The sequence below is a fragment of the Blennius ocellaris genome, assembly GCF_963422515.1.
Source record: "Blennius ocellaris genome assembly, chromosome: 8".
Lineage (NCBI taxonomy): Eukaryota > Metazoa > Chordata > Actinopteri > Blenniiformes > Blenniidae > Blennius > Blennius ocellaris.
In genome coordinates this window covers 10,750,180-10,766,713 of record NC_137657.1, presented here as the reverse complement: position 1 = coordinate 10,766,713, position 16,534 = coordinate 10,750,180, and the positions used below count along the sequence as shown (strand labels likewise).

Genomic DNA, 16,534 nt, shown 5'->3' with positions numbered 1-16,534 from the left:
TTGCATTCAAAATAGCATATTGTGTGTCACTGATGACGTTTGATGCGTGCAAATGGAAATAATAATAATGGGAAAGTAGTTTTTCCTCAAGTAATCAAAAAACTGCAAGTCTCCATGATTATTCTTAATCTGATTCTTATTTCTGGATACAGAGCACACACACACACACACACACACACACACACACACACACACACACACACACACACACACACACACACACACACACACACACACACACACACACACACACACACACACACACACACACACACACACACACACACACACACACGTTTTTACGCCATACCCCTTGTTTTTTTTCTCCAGTTAAAAACAAAATGTATGACTCAACCACAAGTTTAATCTCTGTATTCTTTAATAAGAATTATATCTGATGGATGAGCAAAGTTCAGCATGTTGGAGACCCACACAACCCCTCAAGAGACAAATGTAGTAATAAAACCATTGCTATTCATCCCGACATACAGAAATCATACGGCCAGCCTGCAGTGACCATGACTTTCAGAGTTTGTGCAGGTCTGATGTTGCGACTCTTCACAGGATCTGTTATAATGCCTAAATAAAACCTTCAAATATCAGACAGTTTACTATGAATTAGAGAATTAAAGATTGTTTCTGGGGACTTCCATCAAATGAGACTGGCATTCGAAATTCAAACCAATGCACTTAAACAGATTCCTATGTCTAACTATTGTTCTGTGTAAGAGGGACCATGTCTTTCCATTGAGCGATACTGTACTACACACATCCAGCTACAGTTTGCAGGTTTACACCTGTTCACATTAAACAAGTGCAAAATATAATAAGACATGTAGAGACATCTTTGCAAGGTGGAAGATAAGAGGGACAGGACTAAAATGTTTCCATCATTCTCTCAACTGTAAGTTGAAATACTGTGTTAAAAACTAAACTAAGCTAAACTAAACTAAACTATCAAATCAATATATCAAGAAGCAATGGCAAAACACATACAAGAAATAAGTCTCAATCAGTAGAATTAATACATTTTGATAAAGATCAGAATTATGATGATTCCTGTTCTTTATGAGTATTGATAGTTGTGTTAAAAACTAAACCTTTGACTTGTTGTGTAGAGGATTGAAATAAAAAAATCATTTGCCTTAAGATTTTGTGAAATTGAGACAAAAACATGTAGCGTACACACAATGAGTAATAGCAAGTGCAGATTTGTTAACGGCTTAAAATCTATCTTGGGGATTAAAGAAGTATTCTAACAAACATTTTGCCAGAAGAACTATAAAAAAAGGTCAAACATTTCTGAGAAAGACATTTTATGATGTGTTTGAATGTTCAGAGTGGACATTGTCAACAGGCTTCATCCGGTGACTTAGTGAAGTGACCGTCATGCTTCACGTTTGTCCTCCCTACAGGCGACAAATGAAAGTCATTGGCCTCCGCATCTGCACTCATTCCTGCGAGTGTGCGACTTCACAGTAGGATGAACATCACATCTATTGATCAGGTTAATGTGGGAGGAAAGGCTGCAGGCCACCGAAGCTGATCAATAGGCCTGTAATTACATGCGGCGCTGCGTGTGTGTGTGTGTGTGTGTGTCAGTAAGGTACCCCCTCCCAAAACATAAAAAAAAAAAAAAACAACTCACAGGATTGTATATAAATGCTGTCCCAGTGAGGAGAAACTCACTACCTCACATACATTCACCACTTCATCACTTTTTAAGCTGCACACACCGACAGATTAAAACTTTTAGGGGTCTCATCGTACTTGTGTTTTTAGCAAGGTGTCACTGACGGGACACTGAGGGGTAAACGAGTAAGTATCTTTATCTTTGTGACTTTGGTGTGCTTTTCCCTCAGTGTCTTGTTTTACCCTCTAGATCTCACCTCTCCTTCTCCGACTTGTTAGTATTGTTTCCCCACAATACATTTTTCCTGACGCAAACAGAGACATTGAACATCTCCGATCCTCCGTATGTGAATGACTTTGTGATGCCTAAGGTGGCAGCCTCTCCTTTGTGCTGAACAGGTTGCTCAAGTTTTCCTCTGTTAATTCCATTGCGACAAACCTGCTGACTGTATGACATGATGTCCCTCTTTCATTTGTTTTCTGCTACAGGTTTTTCCGGTCTGCTGGGCTCGCTCCTATTTGCTGGAGGCTGTGTGATATGTTTGATATTCGGTTGTTCTTGTGCTTGATCATGTCAACTAAATATCAGACATATTCCTACAGAGTCTGGCGCTGTCTTCTGAACCTCTGGACGAAGGCCCACAGGGTCAGCTCTCCAGGAAAACGGGAATTAGATGGTAACCTTTACAATCATGTTGTTGGCATGTTTGACGTCATCCCTTTTGGTTCCTTTGAATGCAGGCGCGCTTTTTATATCATGAATAAAGCAATAACATTGCCAATGTCTTGGCATTTGTAGTTATTTGTTATAATTCTCTCTTTATATTTTCAATGTACAAAACTAAAAAAGCGACATTCCAAAAAGAGTTTCTCAGTTTACCTTTTATTCTGTGACACACCTACAGTCAGCCTTACATTAAAGTGACAGCCGAGGCATTGCAAGCTCTTTACGGGGCTTTCTTGTGTGGCGAACGTCCTGTTTCACAATCAAACAGGTGCTACTGCTGTGACGACTGGCCTGATCTGAAAACATTGTCTGTTCAACTGGGATGAGGAAAAGTCAGATCTGTCATTCCGCCCATCTGATATATTATTCATAACCCTTGCACTGCCAGTAAAACCAACTAGAGAGGAGCCTGTATATCTTATTGTGTTTTATTTCCTTGTTGATTAAATAGATTTTTGCCATATTTTTGTGTGTGTGCAGAACATAAATAAAGCCCGATGACATGTTAACACTGAGAGTGACTCACTTTTGTCTCCATGAACCTGATTCACATCTGCTTGAACTGGTTAGAGTGAGCTTCATGCTTCACTCATCTTCCCCTTGTCATCAATTAATCCTAAACAGCGAGATTGTGCTTTTGTATTTGTATCTGATTAAAAATCATCCCTTCCACTTCAATGGATTTCTCAAAGGGCAATTTTATTATGCAAGTGTCTATAATCAACAGAAGCACGTAAGTGACATCCAAATGTGCACAAGCCTGTGGGAACACTGGCTGTAAAACTAGTGTAAAGAATAATAAGCTTTGTAATTAAACATGTTACTTTTTCATCTGGTTCATGAAACTCATCTATTGAGTTTAACCTTTCAGTATATTTTGCAAATTTCAAGCCACTGAAGCGTTTCCTGAAACCCTCACGAAAAAAAAACAAGTTAAAAATGAGATAATACAGAGGATATTAAAACGTGACTACATGTGATGAACACAATGTCCTCTTTCACATGATTTACGCTGTCCAAAACACCGCAGACAGCCTAAATGACGTGAATCTGGAGGACGTATCAGCTGCATGAGCTTGTTGGAACTGTAGTAACATTTAAGGACACTTATTTTAAATGATCTGGAAGTTTGATTTGAATCCTAAAATAACCTCTTTTTTTTTTTTGTTCACAAGTATGCAAAATGTGATATGAGGTGAATCGTGTGCTCCCAGATGACGGGGTGAGGTTAGTAAAGGCAGATGATGCAATCTTATTGAAAGTAGCAAATGATCCCAGTGTGTATGTTACACACAAGAGCACGTTATCAGAGGACTCCGGGTGGGTTATTCAAACAAATCCCAGCACAAAGAGGAAAGTGGCACAAACAAAAAGTGAGCTCAACAACCACTCAACTATCATGTCTGCTCACATCTTTTGGATACAAACCCCATAATATCACACACCAGGAGACTTCTCATAGAAAATGGCTCAGGAATTGTTTAAAACCGTGCTTCGACTTTTGCTATTTGCATGATGAGAGCAACAACCTGGCCTTTCTGTGGGGGTCAGGGGTTCATGTATGTTCTCATATACAGACAATAGGCCGCTGGCTGGTTGTCCTATAGATGGTGTTCCCATCCAGATCCACTGATAAGGGTCAAACGGCACCGCCTGAGACAAATGTTATCTGAAAGAGTGCACAGTGTATACTCTGGATCACTGTCTGTGCAGCTGTACAGGAGCAACATTCTGATAATAAAGCTCATTTACATGTATTTGTGTGTGCGTGCACACATTGTCTGTGTGCCTGCAGTTGCATTAGTTAAAATGAGAGCGGGTGGGGGTGGACAACATGCAACAAAGGCAGTAGAAATGAATGTGGAAATAAATAAATAAAAAACTCAGGCTGAAGCAGTATAAATATCTGAGACCACAGTGAGCAAGAGCATCAGTTCAGTAGCGACACTGAGAAGGAGACACGGGGAGCCAAAAAGGGGGAAAACAGGGTGAATGAAAGGACGAGGAGCAGGAAGAGACAGAGAAACAGCACATTTTTATACGCAACATTGGAAACTTCAGGACAGGTGAGACCAACAAAATTAATTCTGGAATATGTTCACTGCTTCCGTTTTCTTAACCATTGCACTAATATTCTATTTTCCCCAGAAATGGCAAACACGGCAGCAGTCCTATTGTGTTTACTCTCGTTTCTGAGTGCCAGTGTACCATGTTTCTCTGTATATAACGGTGGGGAATGCTTTTTCAACACTAAAGGTACAGTGTGGTTCAATACTAAAGGGACTGTATGTGTGTGTGAGAGAGAGTGTGTGTTATCGCTTGGCAATCATCTGTGAAGCACTTTGAATCAAACATTTATCAATCAATTCATATCAGATTGAAACTTAGAATTGCTCACAAACCACTAAAACAATTTTAGTAAAGAAAACAACAAAGCTTATATAGTGCACATCTCATTGTCTTCAATGTGTATCATATATTGCGGTGCCAAAAGCTGTAGATTACACAGAGAAAGTCAAATTAATTTTACAGAAACAATCTGTGTGAGTAAAATGTTGTCAATGCAGTTATATATTTCTGCACTCATCCTGAGATATCTGAACTGAGTACTTCCCGACAACTCTTGTTATTTGCTATATTGGAGACCATCTTCACAGTGACTGACGTGTGTCTTTCAGGGAGCTGTGAGCATATGGGACAGATATATGGGATAGGAGAGAGCTGGATCACCAATGACTGTTACCAGTGTGTCTGCATGGAGCCTTTTGGAGTAGGATGCTGTGACCAGTAAGATTTTCTTTTGGCACTTTAATTCTCAGCACATTTGAATGCGTTGGCACAGTGAATTAACTCCAATCTTCCCCACAGAGGATCCAAACCTGTTGATTATCCAGACTGGTGCGAGATCATCCGTAAGCCTGACTCATGTACCAGCGTTGCAGTAATGAGAGTCAATCATAAGCTGCCTTGTCTCTGGGGACAAGGCCGCCTGAGAACAGTTGCCAGCCAACCATGGAAATCTGACAACGATCCCTTATTTTAAACTCAGTCATGCAGACAAGAAGACAGCAATAGAGCAAATGTGATGGTCACTATCAATCCAATAAATAAGAGACATAGTTTTTCTACATCAACACGTTTGTGAGTGGCAAAACCTGCAAATGACTACATATCTGGAGCATCTTTTATGTTTATCATTTCATATTATAGCATATCAGTGTTTATTATTGTTGCCTGCTGCAGATTTGTGTTAAAAAATTAAATAAAAACCTGATGTCAATTATTTGTCTTTGTGAAATGTATCCCTCTTTATTAAACTTAATAGGATGTGTTGCCGCTCTAAAGAGTAGTTACTGTGTATAGGCAAGCAAATTAACCGCAACTACTGTCCACAACATCAATTTAATTTGATTCGATTCAATTTGATTTATTTTTGGAAATACAACAGCTTAGAGGATGAAAGAAGAGAAACTGAAAGGCCAAGAGCAACAACAAAAACAGATCAAATTGGTTGCGCTGCCAGGTGAAGTGGATTGTGGGAAGGGATACAAACTCTGGCTTGGATAGAGAGATGACACAAGCAAAAACCAACAAATAGATCAAATAAATACATTCACTATATGTGGTAGAGGAAAGAGACTCAAACTCAAAACTTTCATATTAGTCAGTCACAAATAGTGAAACATCACTGGATGTAGAGTGAGAACGAAAAGACACTCACTGCAACAAAAGTCTCTCAGCACTCTATATCTATAGACGCTTAACGAGAAAATGGTCCAGGGATAGAATACCCTAGCGTTAAGCTTTATGTCCAGGGATAGAATACCCTAGCGTTAAGCTTTATGAACAGAAAAGTCTTGAGCCTAACCTTGAACGAAGAGACTGTTCTAACCTCCCTAACTCAAACGGGGAGCTGCTTCGACATGACAGGAACCTTATAGTTGAAAGCTCTGCCTCAGAATCTACTTTTTAGAAACCCCAGGAACCTCCAGTAAGCAGCACTCTGAGAACTGAGTTTTCTGTTGGGTAACATGGGACTAACGGCTCTATGATTGAACCTGGCCAACACTTGCTGTCACAGAATCTAATTTGCAGGCTGCAACAGAAATACAAAGAGACTAAAGAGTCACACATCCCACACTGATGACTGGTTCATTGTGACCAGAGCCCTGCAGAGCTGGATGAAAAATGCCACTCAACTCCAGGCACATATAAGGGAGGCCAGAGTTCACAAGTGTCACGTCAGACCATGAGAACTCTTGTGGGTCTCGTAAATATAGAACTGCATGCTCTGTAACTGAGAGCCTCAATGACCCGAGGCCTGGTTTTCAAGAAGAGTGGCATGCCATGCCTCAGCGGCAGACAATAAAAGTCAATTTGTCAATTGATGCTAAAGGTTTGACAAGTAATTAAGAGATTGTTGTTGGGGTATATGCACTGCTGTTGCTGTGGTTTCAATAATGTTTGCATGCTTCTACTTGAATGTCCGACTTTCATGATGTGTGAGTAAAAAAGAAAAAATAGAAAAGAAAAGAAAACTTACAATGGCGGATTTACTGAAGAAAATTGGGGCCACTTACGGAAAAAAATGAATACAAAAAATTATAGGAGGGCTTTCATATTGAAATAAATGAGTGGAGTTTTCTTTTGAAGAGCACGGCGCAGGGTGATGACGTAGAGGAAGCGCGCGTCACACGCCTGCTGTTGATAAATGTCGCTGTAAAAACCCCATTTACTGAGAAAAAACATCACCTTATTTCAGACAGAATCATTTCAATACTCGAGAAACAAGAGGGGTCGAGATGTGGATACTGACTCCCGTGCATCCTGGAGGTAACTGTGGCGTTTTAAAGATTTTACTCGCAGCGTTGGCGGGGCAAAGTGAAACGAAAGTTAACGAGCACCAAATCACTGAAGGTCCAGATTAACTATCTCCAAACTGTCTCTGTGCCAGATAATCTATAGTCACAGTGTAGGTCTGCGTTTAATCTCCAAATGCGAGAGACCGACAATGTTAATCCATATGTCGATACACTTTGGTGAGGTCGAAGTAAAACTTTCAGATCTGTTCCAACACATAAACCACTGGCAGCTCTGATCCATCTCATTTATTGAAACTATGGTTTCTTTAGATTCTGTGCTGTTATTCTCCATACTATCGTTCAGTTAGGGCTGTTAATTTAACACCTGATATGTTCAAGACACCAGAGCCCTTTTCAATATGTTTTGGTTCTATCACAATATAAAAGTGATCAACAATAGTAATTATGCTTTAAAAGCAAATAAAGTAATTATGCTTTATGAAATTAAATTAGTCACCTCAATAAATGTAGTGGTAACTTTTAAAGGATTGATATATTTATATACAAGTACAGCATGTAACTGTAAATTACAGTCTTGTCAGTCAAGTTATGGGTTAACTTTCAAACAATTCATTACACAAAGAGCACCTATTAAATATGGAAAATATTTTTGTCTGCTGAGCATGTCTTTGCCTGTCGCATATAAGTGTCCGTTTACATATTTTTATGACTCTTACTTTGTCTGAGTCATCACAAATAATTTGCCCTCTGTAAAGTAATTTATAAAAATGATAATCTTTCAATGTTTTTGTCAGCGTTAGAAAGTGTTGGTTCAGAGGAAATGGTTATTGGACCATAGCAGACGCAGACGTTTTTTTCCATTTCAGATGTAAACTACATATTAGATGTTTGCTCTGAAAGAGCTGAATTGTATTTGCATGACAGATCTTGGATAATGTTTGACAATTTGTGTCGGTACTACTCCACATGCTGTGCTGGGCTGGACGACTCAAAAGGTTTGGACTGTTTGTTTTGTCAAAATTAAAATTGAGCTACACAGTAAACAAGCATTTTGATTAGTTATTGAAGCTAAGTGGTGTATTTATTTAACTTCAAACGACTTCATATTGTCCAATACTTTGAGTTGTGGCATATCAATATATGGTACAAATGCTGTCTATTATTGTTTTTGTTGTATTTTAGTACATATCCATTCATCCTCTGTACTGTTTTATCCTCTAGTTCCTCACTATGCAGCCCTTCCGTATGAATATAATAATTAGATATTGATAACAAAATCTGACTATATGTACTTTCTGAAATGTTTTGTGAAAGTCCCAGTATCAGTGTTTGATTATCATTTATCTCTTGCTGTGTTACACATTCTAATGATTTAAAAAAAAAATGTTTAAAGACAAAAATCACTCTCCGGGATTCCAGATTCTGTCACAGAGAGCAGAAATCATACTTCATAGAACCAATATATTTACAGAGGAATTACTACTTTAGAACATTTCTGCTGTGGCAAGACGTTTCACCACATTTCCCAGTCGTACAGGTGACACATGCAGATAAATCCTCACGACATTTGTCTGTGAGGACGTAGATAACCTGCCGCGTGCCCCTCACAGGTGAAACCCACTACCTCCTCTCCAGTAAAGAGTATGTGGTTGGACGCAAGAACTGTGACATCATCCTTTCCAGTGACCAGTCCATCAGCCGGGCCCACGCTCACCTCGCTGTTACTGACCAGGTCAGAGAAAGATGGGGAATACATGAGTGCTGTGTAAAGAGGAACCGCACCACACACATTAATATAGTGTACAACAGAACAGCTTGACGTTTTAATATTTTTATTAATGTCTTTATTCTTCTGCATGATGCAATATTCCCAGGCCCGTAACATTTCAATGGCAACAAAATTATAGTCAGGGAAATAATGACACATTGAAAATGCTATTTGAGGGCAGGTCAGAACAACATGTCAGCTTGATTTACCGCTGAGTCAACAAAGAGGATGTTTGATGTTTTATTTGTCGCACACAATAACTACATTGCCTCCTGGCTGAGGACACATGTATAACTTTAGAGGTGTGACACACTGAAAGACACACACACACACACACACACACACACACACACACACACACACACACACACACACACACACACACACACAGTGGCAATGTTAATGGACACAAATAAACCCTCAAACATGACTGTAATGTAATTGTAACTGTAATGTCACTAGAATTTTATATATATATATTATCGGTAAGAGAAATAATGAAATTAATTATTTACACTTCCATGTAGTTAACAAAGTTGCCCATAACCATAAATTGTAAATGTAGTAAATAAACATTTTCTCTGTATTACATAATCTTAGTAAGAATGGTTGAAAAAGATAAGTTTCACATGGGATTCACTGGGAGTAACATTTACCTGTGTGGTGACACTGCAGGTGGCGCCATTTATGAAACTGACACCCACCTGCATCTCCAGCTGTAAATGGAGTGCTTAGTAATAGATAATCAAATAAACAAAAAAACAAGTAATACGTGCATGAAATGAATATATTCGTTTGGAATTATTCGTGCATGATAAAAACACTTGACAAGCATGCAGATCAGCACAAATCAAAGTGCTTTACAGGAAGATGATACTGTGAGAACAAGGCACAGGACTTGCAGACATGAATGAACATTTTAAAAATGCATTTTATAAGAAATAACTCTGAAATACCCTTAAGAAAACAACTTTACAATATTGCAATAAATAAACAATATTTAATATTAAAAACAAATAACGTAACGTTGTGATTTTCAAAAACGGATCAAGTTTGAAGCACATAAAGTATTTAGAAAAATGTTAATATGACAAAGGAAATGTGTAACTGACTTTGAAAACAGGTATTCTTGTGCGTTTGCTCTCATGCTGACGGTGTCACTGGTTTTCTCATCAGGGATTTCTAGTTGAATAGAATAATGTAGGACGGTGTGTTTTGTCTAATGGGTTTCATTGTTGTCTTTTATGGTCTTTGCTTTTAGACGCTGACTTTAAAAGACACTTCGAAGTATGGAACGTCTGTGAACGGTAAGCCTCTAAAAGAACCTGTGGACCTGAAGTCAGGGGACGCCGTCACGTTTGGTGTTTTCGAGAGCAAATTCAGGTTTGAAACAAGATTTTTTTTTTAAAAACAGGATTCAGCTATCAATCTCTTAAAACTTTTTGAAATCACCTTTTTCTTTTCTTTTTTTGAATGTTTTCTCTTGCCTTAGTGTGAGTCATCAGAAGCCGGTGGTGTGCTCGTCGTGTTTGGACAATGACGGGAAGGCGTCACTCTCTCAGGCTCTCTCAGCGTTTGGTGGGAAGCTGGTCAACAGCTGGACTGAGGACTGCACCCACCTGGTTATGCCCTCTGTTAAAGTCACCATCAAGGTTTGACTTTATTATTTATTTATTTTTTTTACCACTAATGTATATTTTCTGAAAGTTTTGTTTTTATTTCTTCATTCTCAAAGCAAGTCAAATCATTTCCACTGGACTTGGACATGTGTCTTGAAAGACTTTTTGTCCCTTGTCAGTTCAAGCTGCAGAGAAGAAAGAGCAAAAGTGTTAAAGGGCATAAAGGGATTTCCACTTTGACGCAAATGGTTTCTTTGACATGTGAGATCATCTGTTTGTTCAGTTATAATTCCCTGTTGGCTGCATCGTTGGCATGTCTACTCGTGAACTTGTTACCTGAGCTCTCCCAACATTTGATTTATGACAACTTGAGACTTGTTAAATAAACTGCATGAACTGACGAAGCGACTTGGAAAACGGATCAAACATCCTCAAAGACATATGAGACACATTGTTTGCGTCGCATACGCGCTCTGTCGTGCTCTTCATTTCACTACAGTACATCACCTTCACTTCTACAAAACACGGTTGTAAGTTGTTTTCCTGCTCATGTGTTCATGCAGTGTCCGTTTTCCTCATGTTTAGACAATTTCGGCTCTGTTGTGCTGCCGTTCCATCGTGAAACCAGAGTTCTTCTCGGAGCTGCACAGAGCAGCGCAGCAAAAGCAGCCACCTCCCAGAGCTGAGAGGTACAGACTAATGCTTCGTGATGCTCACACACACACTCGCACACCGACGCTGGACGCCACCTGGTCTCCTCCTTGTGTTTCTTTTTAGCTTCACGCCTGAGATTGATGAGCCCAGCCTGACTCAAGAGGATGTTAAACTTGAAGTGATTCCAGGTCGCAAGCAGCTTTTCAAAGGAAAGACCTTCATTTTCCTCAGTGCCAAACAGGTTTGTTACTCATTCTCTTTGTGATACTCCAAAGTGCACATTGTACTCCTCTGTCTCGGGGAAAAATAAAACATGGACGAACCAGAACTTGCTGCAAGTAAGCAGCTCAAAACCATATTAGTTGGCACGTCCGGGCAGATGTGATCATCTTGTCGAGTCAGGACGTCCCACTCTCTTCAGCTGCTGTTCAATTCGACCACAAACCCTCCGGTTTCTTTCTAAATCAGTTAATTGAAGGTTTAGTGCTGTGAGGCAACTCTGTTGCATTTGGTGCTTTATAAATAAAGCTGCATTTTATTGAACTGTGTCGTGTCCTGTTGTCCTGTTGTCACGTCACTGACTGCCGCTCCTCTCTCACGGTCGCAGTTGAAGCGACTGAGTACAGCTGTGAGCTTTGGAGGTGGCTCAAGCCATCATCTGGAGGAGGGCTCGCTGCCCCGCCTCCTGCTGGAGTCTCCCCAGAGCTGCGTGATCGACTTATCAACAGCCGCCTCGCAAACCCTGCTGTCCACCTCCACAACAGAGTGGGCAAACTCGGTGAAGAGCATCGTTCAAAGGTTTGAACGTCGGTTCTTCCGTGTGAAAGTACATGAGAATCGCTTAGTTTCCGTAAATACTCTAAAGTCTCCCCCTTATGGTCTTTCTGTTTTCTTTTTTTTTCTTCTTCCACTGACACAGAAAAGGTCTTCGAATCATCACAGAGTCTGAAATCGGTTTGGCTGCCATCTACGCTTCCTGTGACAATTATTGCAATCCATCCAGGCCGATGGGAGAATCAGGTATGAAGGCAGAGGCCGTTCTGTTGTGTATGACTGGTGTGCAATATAACACACACTCTCAATTCAGCCTATTTGCCTTGATGCTTCTACCAGACTGCAAAAATACCATGAATTTGCCAATCAGTGTGATTTTCAACATATAAAAGTTGTTTAACATTGTGTCTGTATTTACAACGTTTGATTATTATCAGATATGTATACAGTCTTGCCATGTTTTCTTCATTCCTTCAGTTCTTGTAGTTTTTCTCCATATTGGATTTTGCTGTAACTCTTAATATGTTAAAGTTTCTCCAACGACTCCTTGGTATCTGCATCTGATCTCTCCATGGCAGACCCAAACAGGAGCACACTACAAACCATCATTGGAATACTTTTCTTAGGATGTTACTCGTGCTGTCATTTTTAGTTGAGCACCTGAAAAAACATTGTCATAAAGCAATCTCTTCTTGTGATCACACACATCAGCACTTTTTATTTGAAATAACAGTAAATCAGGCCATAGAATTTTGGCAGTTTATTTTCCTTCACCACTTTTTCGTAATTTTTTATTTGTTTTTTTATAGAGTTTTTAACAAAAGTCAATCCAACAATCCCGAGTGCGTCGCTGTCGCAGAGCGTGGCCGTGAATGAGACGGTGCTGCCTGCAGCAAGTCAAAACGTCACCGCTTATGTAGCGAACACGGAGACATCTCAAAGGTACTGGAGGATTCAGACACTCTTCCATCATGTCACATCATTGCTCCTGTTTTGCATTGTTCGATGCAAAGCAGGAGCATTTGTTTGATCCAGACGTCTCTAATCTTGCTCTGTTGCTAGGACTGGGGTTTGTGACGGGACCGAGACGGTGGCGGTGGCAGAAACTCCTGAAAGGAAGCAAAACCCGAACACTAACTCCAAGTTTGAAGCTCGGAGGACAAACACGCCGTGCGTTGTGGAGGATACCATCGGCTCATCACTCAGCTCTACACAGAACTTCAGCGCACACCGTCCGAAACTTGACTCCAAGCTGCTGGGTTGGTCCATTTATATAATGAAACTTCAATTATCCAGCGTCTCTTTTTCTGCAGTCTTTACATGACTGACTGACTGATTCATAGTATCTGTCCACTGCTGTTCTTCTGTTTGGTTTTTAGGTGAAAATCTGTTTTAATGGGATCAGATTATACATCCTGACACGTTACACAACTTCACTGTAAAAACTCATTTGGTAGTACTTAGTATTGATAGACAACCTGTAGTATCCTATTTTTATCCCATAAAGGACTTCATATTGCATGATCAGTGCCGCTTAAAGGCCAAAACAGGAAAATCAGAACACACCTGCGAGATGACTAGTTTATTAATGGGTGTAGGTTATTTAATTTTGAAAACAGGGTGGTTCAGTTCCTGGTGTCGGCGCAAAGTTTCCATTGAAGTAATTGTTCACAGTAATTAAACGCAACGTAAGCATATCTTATTGAAGTTGCAGATTTTTTTAGATTCCATTCATTTTGATGAAGGGTTTGAGCACATTCATGTTTAATTCATGCAAAGTATCCAACGATGCAATACAATTAGTGATCAAACTCGTTTTGAAATGTTTGAAAGGTGTGTTTTGACGTGTATACTTGAACTTATTCTCACCCGGAGTCACACAGTCTCTTCATGTAGCACAGTAATTAAACCTCCCAGTTGTGCTTGTCTGCCATGCTGCCCTGCACTCAATGTCACCCGTCACACTGAAGATGACCTGGAAGAAGTTCTGGAGGCCGACGGTGCCTCCGCTTCTCTGTTCTCCATACTGCCTTCACAATCTGATTTTTTTTTTGTTTTATTTTTTTTTAATACAGTGAATTACAGAGACAGAATGTTGATCTGTGAAACTATGCTAAAAACATGGATCATTTCTTTAACGTGTAACCTGATTGTGTTCTCATGACTTTATACTCAACAGTAAGACCTCACCGTCCTGTGACACAAACTTAAAAGCTGACCGTGTTTGACGTCCTCATGGTTTTGTCTTGTTCAGGTGGAGAAAGTGGAGCGCTCAGACGTCAGTCATCCACTCTCAAGACCAACAGAGGCGCCAATTCCTTATTTTATAAAAAATCTCCTCAGAAGCAGAAGGGCTCTTCACAGGCTTCCCCACAGAAACAGTCAACCCTGACCACTTTCTTTCAGTCTGTCAACAAGAAGAGGTAAACATCTGGATGTGAAGAGAAAGTAGTGATTGTACTCAACTCATATCAGCTGGAGGACGTGATAGGAGAGTTTGTTTCACTGATCTCCTCCTGCAGTTATTCCCAAAGTGTGAACTGCTGCCCCCTTGTGATCGCCAGAGTTATTGCAGGTGGTCCGTGATAGATCATTTACATTAAGTTACATTAAATACATCTGACTATATTTACTATATATTCAAGTTGGTTTTCCACTGGATGGTGTGGTGCCCTCTGACCTCAAACTGACATCTACTGCACAGTACGCAGGGTGTAAAGCTAAATAAGTCGCTAATCATATTCATTGAAGGTGGACAGTCGCAAGGCAAAAATCGAGTGTACCCCCCTGGCATTTATCAGGTGTTTCAATTGTAAATCATTCATATATTTTGCGAGATTTCTTCCTGATGTCTGGTGTGGATACTGTAAAATTGAAGGCTGTGATATGTATTGTGGAGACCGTTTCGATTTGCTCAGCTCTGTTTTTCTCCTCCTCTCCAGGCCTTTAGATGACGAGCTCTCTGCTGTCACGTCGGAGCCGAAGCGGCGCGTTCTTCAAGCGCCCATAACTGCACAAGCATCAAACGCCTCCAGCTCATTTAAACCTGATACAGCAGCAGATTTGTTCAGGAGGCAATCGGAAAGTACTGCAGAGGAACCCGAGAGTAAAAAGTGGAAGGAGGTGGAGGAAGAGCTCCCGATGGAGGAACTGGAGTCTCTCATGTCCATGGACATGGACTGCTTTGACGAGCCGCGTGCTGATGAGGACGTCCAACAACCACAGGGAGTTTTGACCGGCTCAACTAAACAGAAACAAGGTTCACACTCAGAGGAGTTTGGATCTTCGAGCAAGAGGCAAAGAGTCCACCCAGAAGAAAATGGGTTGTGGAAACAGAGGTCGCAGGTCGACCTTGAGAAAGAGTCAAGTTTCCAGAAGAAGCGCAGCAAACGGCCTCCTGTGTCTGTTAAATCTGAGCCTCTTCACGTGACTGATACCATGACAACAACCCGCTCAGAGTCCACTAAGCCTCCACAGAAGAGCTCTGCTGGCACAAATACGAACATAACACCTTTTGAGGAGGATGATGATGATGCATCTTTCATTGAGGTGTGGAAAGATGACTTGTTAGTCCAGTTAGTCAAGCTCATTTTGTTTCTTGAGAGAAAAAAAACTAAAGCTTCCTCTGCACACAAGCTTGCTTTTTATCTTTCTATCTGCACCGATGTTTCAGTGTTTTTGCTTCATTTTCACCTTTTCTTTACCTGCAGGATTCAGAGCTGCTCCAAGCTGAAAACACTCTGCCGCAGCAGGAAACCAAGACCCCATGGAAACCTGTTCAGCTCAAGCAGGAAGTCCAAGTAAGGCAAAACAAAAGAAAACAAACTTTCACAGCTTCTCTTCTGTCTTTGATTCACATTTTTTGTCTTCAGTATCTAAAACCCTCTTTTTTTAGATAATGTGTTGTTACTCTATTATATGTATTACACAGTTCACGTTTTAATACGTTGTGTTGTAGAAATGTTCCATTACACTTAAACAAAGCACCAAGATATCTGAGTCAAGCGTTTGCGCTGCATTTAAACCTGTACATGTAAAATATGTGGAAATATTTAGAGTTGTTGCCATGCAGCAGCTTTGATTAGTTCTGTGCAACACCTTTTTATATATATTTTTTTTTTTTTTTTTTTTTTTCCGCAGGAGTCAAATATTGATGAAGGTCTTCCAAAGAAGCTGGTGTTGGTGGAGTTTCGCTCTCTCACCATCGCAGCTCCTCCCAAACACAAACCTCCACAGAAGCATAGCAGTGCCTCCGCCAAGAACTTCAAACGTTTCCGCAAGGTCCGACCAGAGTGAACCACACTCGGCAAATCCTCAAACAAACAAACGGAAACTTTCAAATTCCCAAAGCGCCAGAAGGGGTTTGCGGGCAAACAGATGCAGCCTGAATATTCAGGCTGTTATTCCTTCATTTGATAACTGGAAACATTTAATCTACCATTGACTAGTTTAAAAAAAACTAAAAATTTTTGTTTCATTTTCATTGTGATGATTGAATTTGCATGTGTTTGACAGGGTGGCGCGTCACGAGCCTTCG

The 16,534-nt window shown here is 40.3% G+C and overlaps 1 protein-coding gene across 1 annotated transcript; it reads left to right on the top strand.

The window, feature by feature from the left end:
* Nucleotides 1–7,065: 7,065 nt before the first annotated feature.
* Nucleotides 7,066–16,533, top strand: nbn (nibrin; the record flags this gene model as incomplete). The annotated part of the gene is made up of 15 exons (XM_080500462.1): nucleotides 7,066–7,192; nucleotides 8,793–8,914; nucleotides 10,212–10,333; nucleotides 10,443–10,602; nucleotides 11,155–11,258; nucleotides 11,347–11,464; nucleotides 11,831–12,021; nucleotides 12,143–12,243; nucleotides 12,807–12,939; nucleotides 13,060–13,256; nucleotides 14,252–14,420; nucleotides 14,940–15,546; nucleotides 15,708–15,797; nucleotides 16,138–16,278; nucleotides 16,513–16,533. Coding segments are annotated over exons 1-15 (2,307 nt in total), but the record flags the coding sequence as incomplete, so codon positions are not given.
* Nucleotide 16,534: the final 1 nt, after the last annotated feature.